General features: G+C 33.3%; 4 protein-coding genes across 5 annotated transcripts; 1 reads left to right on the plus strand and 3 right to left on the minus strand.

The window, feature by feature from the left end:
• The first annotated feature begins 1269 nt into the window (after positions 1–1269).
• On the plus strand, positions 1270–4448 carry LOC132907013 (cysteine protease ATG4D). Of its 2 annotated transcripts, none has more exons than XM_060959724.1 (6): positions 1270–1740; positions 2008–2187; positions 2362–2709; positions 2841–3122; positions 3225–3625; positions 3702–4448. In XM_060959724.1, the coding sequence occupies exons 1-6, from the start codon at positions 1677–1679 to the stop codon at positions 3885–3887; spliced, it is 1461 nt and encodes a 486-aa protein (XP_060815707.1). In that variant the 5' UTR covers positions 1270–1676; the 3' UTR covers positions 3888–4448. The 2 variants fall into 2 exon arrangements, with proteins under 2 accessions (XP_060815707.1, XP_060815708.1); XM_060959725.1 differs by having other exon boundaries at positions 2011–2187.
• Positions 4449–5620: 1172 nt separating this feature from the next.
• LOC132907022 (GTP:AMP phosphotransferase AK3, mitochondrial) lies at positions 5621–8818 on the minus strand. Its single transcript, XM_060959749.1, has 4 exons — positions 8392–8818; positions 7217–7336; positions 6692–6864; positions 5621–6486 (listed from the first exon to the last, which is right to left on the minus strand). The coding sequence occupies exons 1-4, from the start codon at positions 8558–8560 to the stop codon at positions 6277–6279; spliced, it is 672 nt and encodes a 223-aa protein (XP_060815732.1). The 5' UTR covers positions 8561–8818; the 3' UTR covers positions 5621–6276.
• A 742-nt stretch (positions 8819–9560) lies between these two features.
• LOC132907017 (inactive selenide, water dikinase-like protein) lies at positions 9561–12812 on the minus strand. Its single transcript, XM_060959730.1, has 6 exons — positions 12227–12812; positions 11423–11527; positions 10985–11246; positions 10712–10902; positions 10398–10642; positions 9561–10154 (listed from the first exon to the last, which is right to left on the minus strand). The coding sequence occupies exons 1-6, from the start codon at positions 12510–12512 to the stop codon at positions 10002–10004; spliced, it is 1242 nt and encodes a 413-aa protein (XP_060815713.1). The 5' UTR covers positions 12513–12812; the 3' UTR covers positions 9561–10001.
• Positions 12813–14317: 1505 nt separating this feature from the next.
• Positions 14318–15980, minus strand: LOC132907020 (uncharacterized). The gene is made up of 3 exons (XM_060959747.1): positions 15215–15980; positions 14977–15124; positions 14318–14883 (listed from the first exon to the last, which is right to left on the minus strand). The coding sequence occupies exons 1-3, from the start codon at positions 15357–15359 to the stop codon at positions 14415–14417; spliced, it is 762 nt and encodes a 253-aa protein (XP_060815730.1). The 5' UTR covers positions 15360–15980; the 3' UTR covers positions 14318–14414.
• Between the last annotated feature and the right edge of the window lie 449 nt (positions 15981–16429).

Consider the following 16429-nt stretch of genomic DNA (forward strand, 5'->3'; position numbering starts at 1 on the left):
AACGAGCGCGAACGTGGTAATCAATGAGGTAAGCCGGGATACGCGTATCTCATTGGTTATTCCGCGACAAGACGCGCATGACAGTTTCCTCCTGTATATCTCTCTCTCTCTCTCTCTCTCTCTCTCTCTCTCTCTCTTTCTGTCATACGCGCGATTTTCGTCCCTCGTCTCTTTCATCAAACCCTCTGTCCTGCTCGTTCGCGCTCCCACCATGGAACATCCAAACTCCTCATCTCACCGTTCATCACATACCCTCGCTCCTCTCGCTTCTCCTTTTCCACCTGATTTTCTCTGTATTCCCCTCTGTCGGTCCTTCCTGACAAAAGTGCATTATTACACTGCAATGAAAAGGGATAATGTACCCCGATTGCGCTCCGTTATTTCTCCATTAATCCTACTCTTCTGGTGGCTGTCGTGGTTTCAACATTTTTTCCTCTTTCTATTTCGGCTGGTAATCAATTAGAATTAAAAAAGTGTGGAAGTAACGAGACGAGAGAAATGACGAGGTTCGTCGTGTAATAGTGACATTACGATTTTCCCTTTCTGTGTTCCCTTCCTTTCCAACTCGCCAACTCTCCATGATAGTAACATAAAGGAAATTTTTAACAAAAGAGGTAATCTGTTAATTATTTGAATGAGTTGAACAGATCACAGTGGATCTAGCTCTGTTTTTATTCATTAAATGGTTGCCTGTTTAATAGGTAAATTCTGTTGTTGCTGTGGGATTTTTTAAAATCTGGATAAAAACGGTACTACGTTTGTTAGCTTCTCGAAAGGAGAGGTATTAATTAATGAAATGGCGATAGGTATTTCCAGTACCGTAATATGAAAATGAATAAACAGAAAACCATAATCCGTTATGATTACCAGTAATAAAGTGTATCTATTTTATATACGATAATAAGTTATAAACTTATTTTTAAATAATTGTTTTGATATCTTTTTATAACTCATAAAATACCATTGTAGCAATTAATGAAATTTTATTGATAGAAGAAGAGTACATTGATAGATACAACTTAATTGTTGTGTATTGGAAAGAAAGGAATTATCAATCATATATTCTTACATTATTTGCTCAAATAATTAAAGTATCATCAAGTGTGTGCATTCTTTGATAAGATACATACCACCATTTTGAAATCAGATCTGGGCAGCGCAATCCTTGCTTGTCCCTGCATTCTACTGATGCACTCGCATGCACTTTTATAATGCTCAATTTTACCACAATGCGGCGCTGTTGAAGTTCTCAACGGACGCTTTGAATTTCACCACGCTCTTTGTAAACACGCGTCCTTCTCTGTCGACGGCTCGAGTGTGTCTTTATACTATTTTTGATCGCTTACTTTACGATACGCCACTTATTTCGTTTATTCTCAAGTTGATTACCATCTTTAAGAAAACAAATTATTCTTGTACAGTATCTTACGGACCTAGTATTTCATTTAAAGGAAATGAAGCGTTAAGTTAACAGTAGACTGGTAATGAGCTTTGTGTTGAGCTCGGCGCGTGCATCAACCGATGCATAATTGTGTTAAATACTTCTGTGACAACAGTAACCAGTTCGTACGCAATGCGATAAAACTGTGGTTGTGTGCGCTGTTCGCGTAACCATAATCGTATTCGTACAAAAATGCAATCACCTTTCTGTGCGGTACTTAAATGCCTTGAAATACATGCTTTCTAAAATTTACTTGTTGGGCATGAATGGACAGGTGCAATCCTCCAGGGAAAGGTTAGGTAAGTGTCAAATTTAATGCGAATCAATTACGCATAAAAATTTCCTAGTAATTGATTTCTTCCTTGACTGTTCATAGTTGTGAGCAACGGAGATTTCCGTTCATTAGTCATACCTCTTTTATTACTAAAATCCAGATCATCATTCTTAGTGATCCTACTTTATTCTTTTTTCATTCACTAAGCAAACCTATCGTATAATTGGTCGTAAAGAAAAAAAGTTTTAGAAATATTTGAACCATTGATTTGTCAAATGTCGTTTATTCTTAGGAGGTTTTACTAACAGTACAATAGGGCTGTTCTCTGGGATTATTGCCACTGACCGTGTTCCAAACATACAACTAGCTACTACAAACAATGAATTACCTATGGATGATTCCAATGTTAGTACAGAAGTTGATAGCAAAGTTAAAACAAAATTATTATCCATGTGGAATAATGTTAAATATGGTTAGTGTGAAACAATTTCATAGTCAGTTAACACATTCAATGCAGAAAACATGAATGTACATGTTATAAAAAAATTGATTCCTGCCACCATCCCTCAATTTTATATGCCACATTGAACGTGCTAACACATGTGCATATTGCAACAAATTTCATTTAGATTTGGTTTCTTTAAAGGCTGGACCATCAAAGTAGTTAAACCAAATTTCTCAAAAGAATCTCCAGTATGCTTACTTGGAAAAATTTATCGCAAAAAGCCAGAAGAATTTTTGGAAAAGGCTTCCGAAGCTGAAAAAACTTTAGACACTGGAAGTGAAATATCTTTAGCTATGGATGCTATTAGCTTTGAAGATGGCATAGAGGAATTTAAGAAGGATTTTACCTCGCGTCTTTGGTTAACATACAGAAGGGAATTTCCTATATTGAATGGTTCTACATTTACCACTGACTGTGGTTGGGGATGTATGTTACGTAGTGGACAAATGATGTTGGCACAGGCATTGGTCTGCCATTTTCTTGGAAGAGGCACTTATCTTTATCATTAATTTTAGTTATAAATTGCGATACAATAATTATTGATTATACATGTTATTATATATGTTACATATATCATATATATTATACTCTTTCTATAGAATAATTCATTTTCTCTATAGAATGGCGATGGCAGGTAGATCAACCACTGAAAACAGAACAACAGAAATTGGATGAATATAATCACAGGTTAATAATTAAATCGTTTGGAGATCTACCAGACAGTACATCTCCATTTTCCATACATACACTTGTTTCTTTGGGTGCCCTGTGGGGAAAACGTGCAGGTGATTGGTATGGACCTTCGTCCGTAGCTCATCTTTTAAGCCAAGCAGTAGAACAAGCAGCAGAACGACATCCAGTATTTAGTAACTTGGCTGTTTATGTTGCTCAAGATTGTGCAGGTGATACAACAGCTGAGATACTTTTATTTATATTGAATAATATTATTTGATAGGAATTTCTTGGTATACTCCCGACACCTAATTTATTATATATTTTTACAGTTTATCTGCAAGATGTAGAAAATGTATGCCAAATGCCGGATGGCAAGTGGAAATCTCTTATACTTTTTGTACCTTTAAGGCTTGGTGCTGATAAATTGAATCCTGTTTATGCATCTTGCCTAACACATTTACTTACGCTAAATACCTGTATTGGAGTTATCGGTGGCCGACCTCGCCATTCGCTTTATTTTATTGGTTTCCAGGAAGATAAATTAATTAATCTAGACCCACATTATTGTCAAGAAACTGTTGATGTATTAAAAGATAATTTTCCTTTGACGAGTTTTCATTGTACTTCACCAAGAAAAATGTTAATATCAAAAATGGATCCTAGTTGTTGTGTTGGATTTTATTTTCATAATAAAATCCAATTTACAAACTTTATGGAGATTGCTCCCTCTGTATGTATGGTCATTCTCATGAAGATCATTGTTCTATATTTTAGATAATTCGTAAATCCAATGATATATTTTGCAGTACTTGGTGCCCGAAGATGAGAAAGTCGACTATCCGATGTTTTTATTTTGCGAAGGGAGCGGGAAAGATCTCCAACAAAAAATTGAAATTGCAGAAAACATAATTCCCACTACTACCTCATTTACAGGTAATGGGACGTATGATGATGATCTTGACGAGTGCGAAGAATTTGAACTAGTACAGTGAGATATTTATCACAGACAAAAGAAGAAATATCATGTACTTAAAAAACATTCATGGATAGTTTTTTGGAGAAAAATGATAATGTTTGTCATTAATCATAATTCTCTCTACATTCGTCCATATATGTACAAGGAAGAAATCAATTGACGACTTTAGCAGATGACAACGTTGCATATTAGAGTTGAGTATTAATTTCTAAAATGAATTTATGCCGCAAAATGATCTTTAGATCTCAACGTGCTCGTTAAATGACTGACGTGAATTAGTATATCAATATTTTCCATTCGCGATAATGCATTTATAGATTCAAATTAGCGTTATCGTTGATACTTTATTTCTGTAATCATAATTTAATGCGGCTTTTTGTATATCGGTTTATTGTTGCACAATTTTTTTTTGTCTTGTGTATTGATCTCAAAAGTTGCTTTTAAATAATTATTAGGATATTGATTTACTATATGACTTAGAATTGTCATAACCAAGAAGATATTTATTCTTTTTCACGCAATTATCACGTCAAGAACTTGCGTAGATCGTAAGTTGGCGATTTTGTTATGAAGAATACTTTTTATAAAAATTTCTTAATTCCTTACGGAAATGTTCCTGACATAACTTATTTTGTAACACAGCAATATTAGATTTCTCTTAGATTTTTTGCAAAAGTAACGAGTATATTTCATTGTGTGCTTAAGTCAAAAATGTGTGTGTGTGTGTGCAATCATCAGCGCACATTATACATATATTTAACCATATCTACCTGTTATAACATTTAAGCTTCAATTAATTTAAATTTTTTTTCATAATACTGCTTTAAGTTATTTATTTATTTAATATGTATTCTAATTTTCATTTGACGACAATATTGAACTTATACTAAGTTCCCAAAGCGCATCGCTACATTTGACATAACGTTTTATGTTATGAAAGAGAAACATGTAATTAACCCTTTGCACTCGAGAGGCGACTCTCAGTCGCCACGGCGTTCCGTGCTGCAACTCCAGTGGTGAGCGAGAGGCGACAGACCCTGTTTATGCTAGATTTCGACATCTCCAAATGATGAGAGCGCAATATTGGTTCGTAAATTGGTTCCTTAGCACTTTCTGTTCTTTATTAGGAAGAGTAAAGTGTTAGACTTTAAAATGGAGATAAAATATTTAATCTCATATCCCTCAGAAACTATGGTTCTAATAACGTCTCCAACGTTAGTTCGGATTCGAAGATCATGGCGAAAGCATAATAATTTAGAAACCCTAAAAAAATGATTTTCGGAAGTGAAATTAACTCAAATGAAAATGAACTTAATTTTGAACTGTTGAAAAATGAGATTAATTACATAAAGAATGCTTTATAAATTATACAAAAAAGAAATATAGATATTACAAAATCATATTTTCAAAGATGTAAATATAGATAAAGTATTAGAATATAATGTTTTTGTAAGTTAATTTGTATATAAAATCATTTTACGCTAGCTGTAAGACACGCGTCACGTATACGCTAAATCATCCGGATTAGCTGCTACGCCCGACCTAAAAAGTCCTCGAGTGCAAAGAGTTAACAAGCATATATAACATTAAGCTACTGTTATCATGAAAAAACTAAGTTAATATTCGAATGAAAAGAAAATGTGAGCATGATATAGAAGGTATATTATACTCATATTAATTAAGGTCTGTACACAATTAAAAGTTATTAAAATTCTTATATCGGTACAGTTAAAAATAAATATGAAAAAATGATAAAAATCATGTTCCAAAGTTTATTTCCTGTTATGTCGTTAATACATCTTAAAATTACAATATAAACTTAATACATATCATACCTTAATACATTTGCGTCATACGAGTATCAATAAATTCTACCAATTTAGAATAAGTCTTTAGCTTCTTTGATTCCTTTATATTACAATATCAACAATATTTTACAATTGATATTTATAAAACATGGTAAGTGGACTTAAATACAAACCATTATATTTACAATTGCTTGTTTCATTCATGACTTTTATTAAAATATTTATTATTGTCGTAAATACTTTTAGCAAATTTAACGTGTCGATTCAAAGAAAATATTTAAATATAAAGATCAAATTGAACATATATAAAACAAAACATAGTAAAAATTAACAAATTTTGTACTATGATCATGCAAAATATTTAAATGATCTATGTCAATTGTTAAATATATATATATATAGTATATGTAAGTTACAGAAAAATATATAGATTTTTTCCATAATTTGTATTCATTAATCAATCCATTAATATTTGTGCGTATGTAAATTAATACCTTATAGCACACATGGAAGCATATGTTCACTACTAATTTAAACGATTTGCACTAATTCGTTATTTGTTCTGTTAAAATACTAATACGCTCTAACAAATTAACACTACGATAAATATTTTGTAAGGGATTGTTTTACAAGTGGCCATAACTCATCAGTAGTGTTACCTCGAAAAGTACTCAATAGTCCTAAATCACCATAAAATTTTAAAATAGGTTCAGTTGCATCTGAATATCTCTTGAGCCTTTCTTGTACAATTTCAATCTTATCATCGTCCCTCTTACTTAAGGGTTCACCGGTCACGTCATCTTTACCCTGTTGAAAACCAAATTAATATTAGTCATTCGAAGGAAATATAGAGTTGAGAATGATCGAAAGTTTCAAAGATATAAAAAATCATGTAAAAAAAAAAAACTATCGGTTATTAAATCGAAGGGAAGATAATCTAATTATAAAGTTTTATTAGACATGTTGCCAATGATACATTTGGATACAAATCGAAGTTTCTGTTCCAACTTACCGGTACTTTAGGACTGTTGAACCCGATGTTATATACTCTTCCACTGGGCAAATGAATCCACCTGTTTTTCACGCGGTCTAATATCACCTTGATGGGAACATCAAGGTAGAGGACTAGATTCACTGGATGTATTTTCTGCAGTTTCTCCGCTTGCGTTAAGGTTCTTGGAAATCCTATAGCAATGCCAAGTACTTATTTCGAATTTAGTTACCCGCCATCGTAATACATTGTATGTTCAACGTCAGGATTGGACATTAACTGATAAAAGTAATAAGTTAATCATTGCAAACGTAATTAATTTAATAATTAAATAACGAATTTAATATTTGATCTAATTGATATTTAAATAACTAACTGCAACTATACATTGATGAACAAAGATATTTAAATAATTTAATAATTCATTTGTTAGTCGCAAAAGGCAATAAAATATCTCAACTCTAATAATCAGTTATTAATTGTATTAAATATTACCCAACGCTGAAGTGACGTTTTTAAGATTTCAATTTCCGTTGAATTACTCACCGTCTAGCAGCCAATTCTGGTCACCAACCGAATCGATTTCTTTGTTTATCATTGATATCATTACATCATCAGGAACGAATTTACCGGATAACACGTAACTCGAAACTGCTTTGCCCAATTCTATATAATTAAAATGATCACATACGTATTACTTATTAACGTAACGATTACATATATTTATCTTCTCATACTAAGCATTGTTATTTTTCTGTTAATTAATCACAGCGGACTTTGAGACGAACGATAATTGTAGCGATGAGAGATCATATTTATCCAGAGAATATTACTTAAATTCGTATATATATCATAGAGTGTTGGTATTTTGTCATTGTTTGAATAAATAACCCGACAGAATAATACTGGATACATATATAAAAGCATAAACTACACTCTATTCGCGTCCGTAATTAGCTATTTCCAGAATGCGTATTCTTCTAAGCAATTTGTTAAAAACTATACAAAATTTTAGTAATTTACTTTGCTGATTTTTAATTAAATGTGTAAAATAGTCTGTATAGTAGTTTTTTATAGGATTAAAAATTAGAGATTGATTCATAAAAGCAACAAGAAATACCTAATAAACTAATACAGATAGACTCTATAATATGAATCTATGTATATCAGCTTGATTATATGTACAGAGTGACGAAGGCAATTTATACTTGCGCTAGATTAATTTCCTGTATTTGTATCAATAACTTACTAAATTATGCTTGGAATTTGAAACAATAAAATATCAACAGAGATTTACATTATCTAGCAATAAATAATGGTGCAATATTATTCCGAGCACGAGTCCAGATGTTTGAGTGTTTATAAATAAACAGTACGGTTTTCATTCAATTATTGTCGCGTAAATTTAGTTCTCAATGAATGTAATACGATGCTATTACGTGAAATCGTTGAACAAAACTTAACAAGAGCAATCTTAATTTGCTTAGGAAATATCGACGAAATAAGCGCTTTTCTAACTGTGTTTCATAAAATAAAACATCTCAAAGACAATTTTTGAGCTCAAAGCATATATGTACACACATATATATTATGAATATATACATATCTAAAATTAAAAAATGTTCTTGACAAATTTATTTTTGAAAACGAACGCAAAAGTTTTATCATTTTTATTGGTATAATTGGACGATACAGCAAACAATTTATAGTTTGAAACGTACCGGTGTTACTATTCATATGAAGTCGTAATTTATCACCGCTCGATATGTGAGTCATCTTAAAATGTTTGACAATTCGAGTTGACATAGTTCCTTTACCAGAAGCAGGGGCACCTAGTATTACGGCCCTGAAGGCCGTAGCCTTGAAACACCACGTGGATAGCGTTACCATTAAATCGTTACTTTAAAGAAACACCAAAATAAAAAAATTGGTCAACTTTTTATGTTGAACACTTTAACTTCAACTTGCTCTATACTATTACTTCTGACGACGATTCATGCGATAATGTTACGGTAACGCGTTACTCTATAACAGTGACCTGTGAACCACGATGGCGGCCAGTTGTCGAACTGTTAGATAACTGATTAACCAATGAATGAAAACATCTAGTTTTTTCTGCTTTGATTGGTGGCTGTACTGAAGGACGCGTATAAGTACATGACATCCATAATATACTACAATATCAATATTTCTGTGTATATTGCCACATTAAGTTGTGACGTTAAATGGTTCTTTTATTTTTAATATATAAGGATTAATAATAATATATTATTTTTATTGACAAAGTAGCACTTTATTCATATGAAAAAGTAATACAACATTAGGGCCTGTGCTCGATTTCTTATTTTCTTTTATAATTATTTTCAAAAGCGTATGTAACGAGAAAACTAGAGAAGGCCTTCTTTTCGTTTGGACAACTTACACATTCTATGTAACAATAGGTCAAAATTACAAATTGTGGGAATCTCGTTGGCCTTAAAAGCCTGTCATTATGTACTACGGGTTAATAATGTCTTTGTTTACAACGTTGCATCTATATAACTATGTTTCCAATGTTTCCTTTTTCAATTCTATTAAATCCGTAAGTCGAAGTAATGTACAATATATCGTTAAAACCATTTTTTCTTTTTTGCAATATTGTATACCCCTTTAAAATATATTTATAAATCTTCATAATCACGAGCTATCATTTATGTGTACCTTAACGTCCTTTATTAACACTAAGCACCCAAATGTCACTCAACATATTGCAAGTTTGATCAAATGCAATTCAAGCTTACCCCGAGCCTACTGCTACTTGGGCATGTACGTAGTACATATTAAGTCTTAAATCTTAAAAAAAATATATGTACTCAAATTTCATTTTTCGTTACTTCATTGCTTCCTCGAATTTGTTTTTTGTATTGAATTCTTTCCAATAAGGATTCATAACTGTCAGGAAGACTATTATGAACATTTTACAGTTTTATGATGAAATATTTTCAGCTTTCAACAAAAATTAAAAAACGAGAAAAAAAGAAACGTGTTACTCCTAAGTTAAAACTTGAGACTGAACTTCAATAAAAATAACACGTAAATATAAGTTTGTATTATTGTATCTCATTCTTTTAACCCGAGGGACAAAATGGGACGATCACTGTACATGATCAAATTTTTATCCAATAAAAATATTGACTATTCGTTACTTCACCGTAATAATGGTGCACATATAAGTGCTTTGAATCTGGTACAGTAGTGTTGATTTATGTAAATGCGTGTTTTCTGTGTTGCGTGTAGTTTCTCCTAAATACATGAAAGTAAATAAAAAAGTTTCGTCAACATCTGTGATCCTTTACCAAAGCTCTCCATCTTTTTCTTTAGCTGGCACTTCTATCACTCGTGGTTTGTCGATTATTCTGGCCGAGCGATTCCCTTTCTCTACGATGCCAATGATCCACGCTTGGTATCCTTCCTGCTTTTCGATATCTTTACAATATGCAGCAGCCTAAAAATATGTAAATTATATGAATTTGATCAATAAGAAACATTTCACTAATAACTTCCATATTAACGGAAAAAAAAATAATTGTAAGAGAGTTGACGGCACCAAGATGTCTACAATAGCAAATTGGCATGGAAATCTCTATTTCTTTTCCTGCCGTTCTTTAGAGTATTTAATGACGAATAATATACTCTACTGTATTAGCAGGATCTGAGTAAAATAATTAAAGAACAAAAAATTTCAAACCTGTTCTCTAGGTAAGCAAATAAGTAATCCACCGCTGGTTTCCGCCGAGTGACCCTGAAGGAGTTGAAACATGTTACCGCACGCTTTTGCTACAGCTGCCATTTTTGCGATTACGGGCAAATTATGAATAACAAAAGAGACTTCATTCTTCTGGTGTTTGGCCAAATTTTGTGCGTGTCCCAAAAGGCCGAAACCCGTAACATCTGTTGCTCCGTGTGCATTGTATTTATGCATTAATCTAGCAGCTGGAAAATAAAAAGACCAATTACTGTTGTTGTATTAATAAAAATATCAAACTACAATTTAACACATACCTATTCTGTTAAGCCTGGCCATACTATCCATTGCTCTCTGGTACGCTTTCCTTACATCATCTTCACTGACCACAAGTTTAATTCTGTTCCAGCGATCTGGTTGATCTAACCATTGGTGAGCATTAACAGCAACTTGAGTTCCAAGTGGCTTTGTCAAAACAAGAACATCACCCACAACGGCATTGTCTGGTCTGTAATATAAACAATCATCATTAAGGAAGGAATGGTACAATCATATGTCATTCATTCATTCACTCATTCATTGGTACATACACAATGTATTCGTTTGGTTGACAAACAGTAGAAGCAACACCACCTATTGTACACCAAGGATTAACAACTGTTTGACCTCCAGTTACTGTTGTACCAGCTTCCAGAGCAGAATCTTTAAACCCTCTCATAATCAAGGGTACAACAACGTCCCTTTCCTTTTCAGTCATTTTTGTACTGACTCCCAACAACATTAGCATATTGTCACATTCAGTAACACCCATGGCATACAGATCACTGATAACATTTGCACATGCAATTTTACCTGGAAAAATACTCCAATACGAGTGGTTAAACATCATGCCATAAAACAAATTTTATCCATAATAAAGAAACTGTGTATTTTATTATTAGAATTGATGAATTCAATGAATATAATATAGAAAATGTAACTATTAAAATTGTATGACAATTAAAATATCATAGTGCTGTGTATCTTACCCATCATGTAAGGATCATCAACTAATGGGTAGAAGAAGTCGGTAGTTTGTACCAAACTAAGCCCTCCATGCCTCAGTGGAGTTACGGAGGAATCCATGCCAATGCCTGAAATGCAAAATATAAATGCTTAATGTTTATCTATTTTCAAAAAGACAAGAAAAAAAATAATATTTCAAAATTTCTTAAAAATAATTTTTTTTAATAGATGTATTTTAATTAAATTATAAAATAATATTATCGAAAAGTATATATTATTTGCATATTAGTTTTTCCGATATTATATACATATTTTGTATATATTATTTAAGTACAAGTTGAGAACACTCGTATTTCCGGTGGCGTGGGAGAAATCGGGCGGGAGACGATAACATGGCTGCTAACATGATAGGGATGCCTATTGCGATATTTGTGCCCTAGGTATTTCCAATAAAATTTCTTATTTACAGCTAAAATTCCCACAACGGATAACAAATCTCCAGTTACTATATTACATGAATAAAATATGGTATTTAAATATTATCATACAGTACCATCAGGTATGGAAAATTTTCGCCGGGAAAAATTTTTTTAATTAACAAATTGTAATTTCTGCATCTTCTCTTTAATAAAAACAATTACTAAAAAAATATAAAAATTGGAAAGAGCAATTTAATCGTAGAAACGTTCTGACAAATATTTGTATGAACATAACCAATAAAAATTAGGAAAAAGATAAAATTATTATAAGATGTCTATATAAAATCAAACATGTCGACATGCGTAATATCCTCTTGTACACGCGCGCAATAAGATCAAGCTACTCACCGATGCGTGGAATGGCCATGTGCATAAAATGGGCATGCTCATGATCTTGTGCGCTACCATCGTCGGCCTGTAGTCCCTCAAGGAGTTTCCCAAGAACCTCCTGAGGGACTTTACACCCTCATCCTTTTAGGTCGGCGAACCGCGTAAGATGGAAGGTCGCGTCGAGATCATGTGCCACAGGGTCAAACGGCCTACGCAAAGCTAAGGCGTTTGGATTTCCACCGAGCTCTAGCTGGGCTACGGACAGGGCGTCTTGAGCAACCGGGGTTCCCTGTAGTTCCGCCATCTTGCTAAAACTAAAACTAACGACGAACCGGGTACGCGACGCGTTTCGCGGCCCTGGCACAACGATTCTCTTTCCAGCGGCTTCTCCTCCGTTCTGATTCTTGTTGCGCTATGTATCTACAAGTAGGTTCTCACGCTTGCCAGCTGCGCTCTCTGTACTTACGATACGCAGCTACAAATCCACGAACGCCGCCGACAGACAGCCACTGGCTTCGTAGCCCTTACTCTACTCGAGTAACACGAACTCGTTGCAAACGAGAATTATACTTTGCACCGGCGTCGACTAACCGGGATCGTATGTGCTAACAAAATGGACGCGCCTTCAGCTTTTACAGAATCGGAAGAACGCGCAAGGCTACCAAGAGCCCCCCCCCCAATGTCCTTACCGTGGTATTGCTTTATTCTGATAGGCCATTTCGAATTGACGCATGCGCGTTTCTCGCTCAGCCTCCAGGTACGTCCGTATAACAACGATTCACCCGTATCGGTCGTACGCGGAGCTGAATTTTGTTGTGTCATGAATTGACGCGACAAGTGTGCTTTGTGACGTGTATATACTTTGCTCTTGATAAGTTCAAGCACCGACAAGCTAATTATTTTTTATATATGTTCACATCATAATTATCGAATAATTGGGGGAAGATGTGGTTGTTTAAATAGATGCGCAGTTTTATAAACGGTGATCGGCAAATGTTTCTCGTAAAAAGATATTTAGATTTAATTGCTACTAAGATGTATATTCTGCTTATTTGCCGATTGATAATAACATATTTTTCTATTCAAATTAGTATACATATTTATATTTCGTTATAACTGATCTTGAATTGTTTGGTTGAAATATCCTACACTTTTTTTGGTAAAAACATTCAACAGCAAAAATTCTGATATACGCCAATGAAAGTACAATCTGATTTAAAATTCTTTCTTATCCAATTGGAGTAATATGAAAACGTAGAACTATTTCAAGATTTCTAAAGTCGTTATTTATATTTATCTTTATATTATTCTAAAAATTAATACACATCAATTAGTTTTTATTATAACCTGTTAAAACTAAGAATTCTAGGCAAATTTTTCTATATTCAGAAAAATAAAAAAAAATCATCAAAAATGTGGTAATTTGTTATTGAAAGAAGATTTTTATCTTGTTTTTCGCATTGATCCACGTTTTTAAGCTACGCAATTATTTCTTAGGATTTCTTACTAATGCAAAGTATAGTTTGTAAAGGAAATTTGTCTGGAAAGGACCATGTTTGCATTCGCACGTGCATCGTATATACAATAAATTTAAGAATCTTTCTATAGAATGCAGAATTCAGTTGTTTTAGAACAGTTCATCGGAAACAGCCAAATCTTTTGGCGCAACGCATACTCAATTTTCATTAGTTTTTTCCGTTGGCTCGAAGATACCGCGTTGTTTCGATTGACCAATCCACATTCTTCAGTGATTCTCAGTTATGTCAAGACATGTTTTAGCCGTGCATATCTTTCCGCTCATTTCTACATATTCTGTATCTTTTGCGAATTTACGAAGCAAGGAGAATAAGTTGTTATCGGAGTGGGAATAACGGAAACGAGCCATTTTTGTTATCCAGTCCAGTACAGTCGTAAAATTGTATACGTTCGGCCACATCTTGTTTCTAACTGTCTCTTATTATTACAAGTATTTGTGTGATTTTATTTATTTTGGTGGTAAAGTATACGGTTTTATCGATAATAATATATCAATAAATTATAAATTATAAATTATAAATTATTTTAGAATACAGATTTTTCTTCACAAATTGTGCTAACACTCTTCCCAAGTCTTCTTATATATTTTATATTATTAAACGTAATTTAGGCAGTCTATACTGTTATACATTTATACATATCATTACAAACTCTGATAAAGTCTTTTAATTTAAAACTGATCGACTCTTTCGTCCTGTTGATTTTTTACTATAGCGCAAGGAATATCGTTTTCGATCGACATTGCCGATTCCTTTTCGTTTAGTATTTTATCGATCAAATTCAATACAGATATTTTAAAACTTCTCTTTTCTTGTCTCGTCATCTGCCGTACGTCTGGAAGTAAGCTTTTAAAGAACAGTAAGTCTGCATCATTAATCGATTCATCGACATCACGTTTTTTGGCTAGGATACAATTATCCGAGCATCTATGTGATAATTGGTCGTCTGTAAGCCTCATCGTTTTACTCCTCACGAACGTGTACTCTTCGTTCTTCGAGTCTCCATCTCTTTCTGGTTCTGGCATCGTTTTGTTAGATTTGTTTAATTTCTCGTAATTAGAGGACGTATCAGAAGCGGTCTCCTCTTCGTTCCAGTTCTCCTGCGCTATTGGTCCTTCCTCGTTCAAATTGTCATCTGGCCTGAAAACAGAAAAGAGAAACAGAAAAAAATAGCTCGATGAATCACGTGATATGTTATCGATTTTCTATTGCATGTCAATATAGGTCAGTTACCTGCGAAGTTTGCTATAAGGAAGTAAAAAATCCATATAATCGGCCATGTAATATGGTTTTCTTGCTTTCGAATTCGTCGTATTTTGATTTCTTAAATGTCTACTGAAGCTGGCGCGAAGATTCTTCCATTTCTCCTTGCATTCTGCAGCTACGGGAGAAATATGCAGGGATATGAAAAATACGGTTGAACTTTTATAGAAAACCTGAAAGACATATTTAAATTTGGAATAATTCTTACCAGAAGCGTTTACTTCTTGCGCCACCGCTTTCCACATTTTATTTCGTACAACCCTATTATGGTAGTCATTACAACTGAGATCATATAACGCTGGATATTTTTTAACTGTTAATACTAAGTCTATGTAATGCCTTGTTTCATCCATTTTTTTAATAATAAATAAATATGTCACTCTATTGTGAATTGATACCTTCTTAAAAAGAATGGATCATTTATTTAAATTAAAGTATGTTCAACATTGACAGAAAATTATTTCTCAAAGTAACAACCAGTTGTCTCCTTAATTTCTACACGAATAGTAACTACGCGACTTTGAATTCATAAGATTTGCATTTATCGGTGTGCAGTCCGTATCACAATATCTGGTGTCATACGGAGTTCGCGAACACGCGATGTCTGCGACGCTTTCCCAACTTGTGTCACTTTCACTAGTCACTTTTTCTACTTTTAGATTGATTTTCTGAGTTGTTGAACGTCGAAAAATAGTTGGAATATCATAACGCAATGCGTAAAACAATATGTACTTGATCGGTGGATATGGTTCGATATCAGAAAGTTGTCGCGTCACTGACAAAACATCATGTCGCCTCGCGTCTGTCGTTTCCAGGAGTGAAGACGATATTGTTGGACCCTAGGTGTACAATAGTAGTGTAAATTGCCTACTAAGATTATTGGTATGGTTTCTACTGTATTGTAATTAATGTAAACTGTTATTTAATACATTATATCCAAGAATCAATTAACACGTTACTCGATGATGAGAAAATAAAATTATTAGTGATCAATTATAACGAGCTACATTCATGCAGGGATATTTCTAGTGTGTTTGGATCGGAAAATAGAGATACACTTTTAGTTATTCAGGTATTTGTAATCTGTATTACCCTTATGCGATAAAACTAACCGTCCGATAGCACAGACAACAAGACGTCCATGTCGGTGTTGTTATCGATAATGAATCAGTAGATAAAATCTTTCGAATTAATCAAACGAAATAATTCGTTCAATTATACAATTCATTTAGTTATGGACAAGGTACAGAATATACATATGTATCACCATCGTTTATGTATGTAAATATAGGATAGATTTGACGTTATATGGGATATCGACGTATCTTATGTCCTGAAATACCGATTATGAAAAAATCAGAGTTTTTTACGCTCTCTACGATTTGCTTCGGCGAATGGTATAGTATAGAAATTATGTATATAC

Source organism: Bombus pascuorum, chromosome 5 (genome assembly GCF_905332965.1).
Source record: "Bombus pascuorum chromosome 5, iyBomPasc1.1, whole genome shotgun sequence".
NCBI lineage: Eukaryota > Metazoa > Arthropoda > Insecta > Hymenoptera > Apidae > Bombus > Bombus pascuorum.

Excerpts from the sequence above, each read along its gene's own strand:
- LOC132907013 (XM_060959724.1), top strand. The coding sequence starts at position 1,677 with ATGCTTTCTAAAATTTACTTGTTGGGCATGAATGGACAGGTGCAATCC. Across the intron at positions 1,741-2,007 it reads ATCCTCCAGGGAAAGGTTAG|GAGGTTTTACTAACAGTACA; the intron begins GTAAGTGTCAAA and ends GTTTATTCTTAG. Across the intron at positions 3,123-3,224 it reads TGTTGCTCAAGATTGTGCAG|TTTATCTGCAAGATGTAGAA; the intron begins GTGATACAACAG and ends ATATTTTTACAG.
- LOC132907020 (XM_060959747.1), bottom strand. The coding sequence starts at position 15,359 with ATGGATGAAACAAGGCATTACATAGACTTAGTATTAACAGTTAAAAAA. Across the intron at positions 15,125-15,214 it reads GCAAGAAGTAAACGCTTCTG|CTGCAGAATGCAAGGAGAAA; the intron begins GTAAGAATTATT and ends TTTCTCCCGTAG. Across the intron at positions 14,884-14,976 it reads CCTTATAGCAAACTTCGCAG|GCCAGATGACAATTTGAACG; the intron begins GTAACTGACCTA and ends TTCTGTTTTCAG.
- LOC132907022 (XM_060959749.1), bottom strand. The coding sequence starts at position 8,560 with ATGGTAACGCTATCCACGTGGTGTTTCAAGGCTACGGCCTTCAGGGCC. Across the intron at positions 6,865-7,216 it reads CCAGAATTGGCTGCTAGACG|GATTTCCAAGAACCTTAACG; the intron begins GTGAGTAATTCA and ends GCATTGCTATAG. Across the intron at positions 6,487-6,691 it reads TCAACAGTCCTAAAGTACCG|GGTAAAGATGACGTGACCGG; the intron begins GTAAGTTGGAAC and ends GGTTTTCAACAG.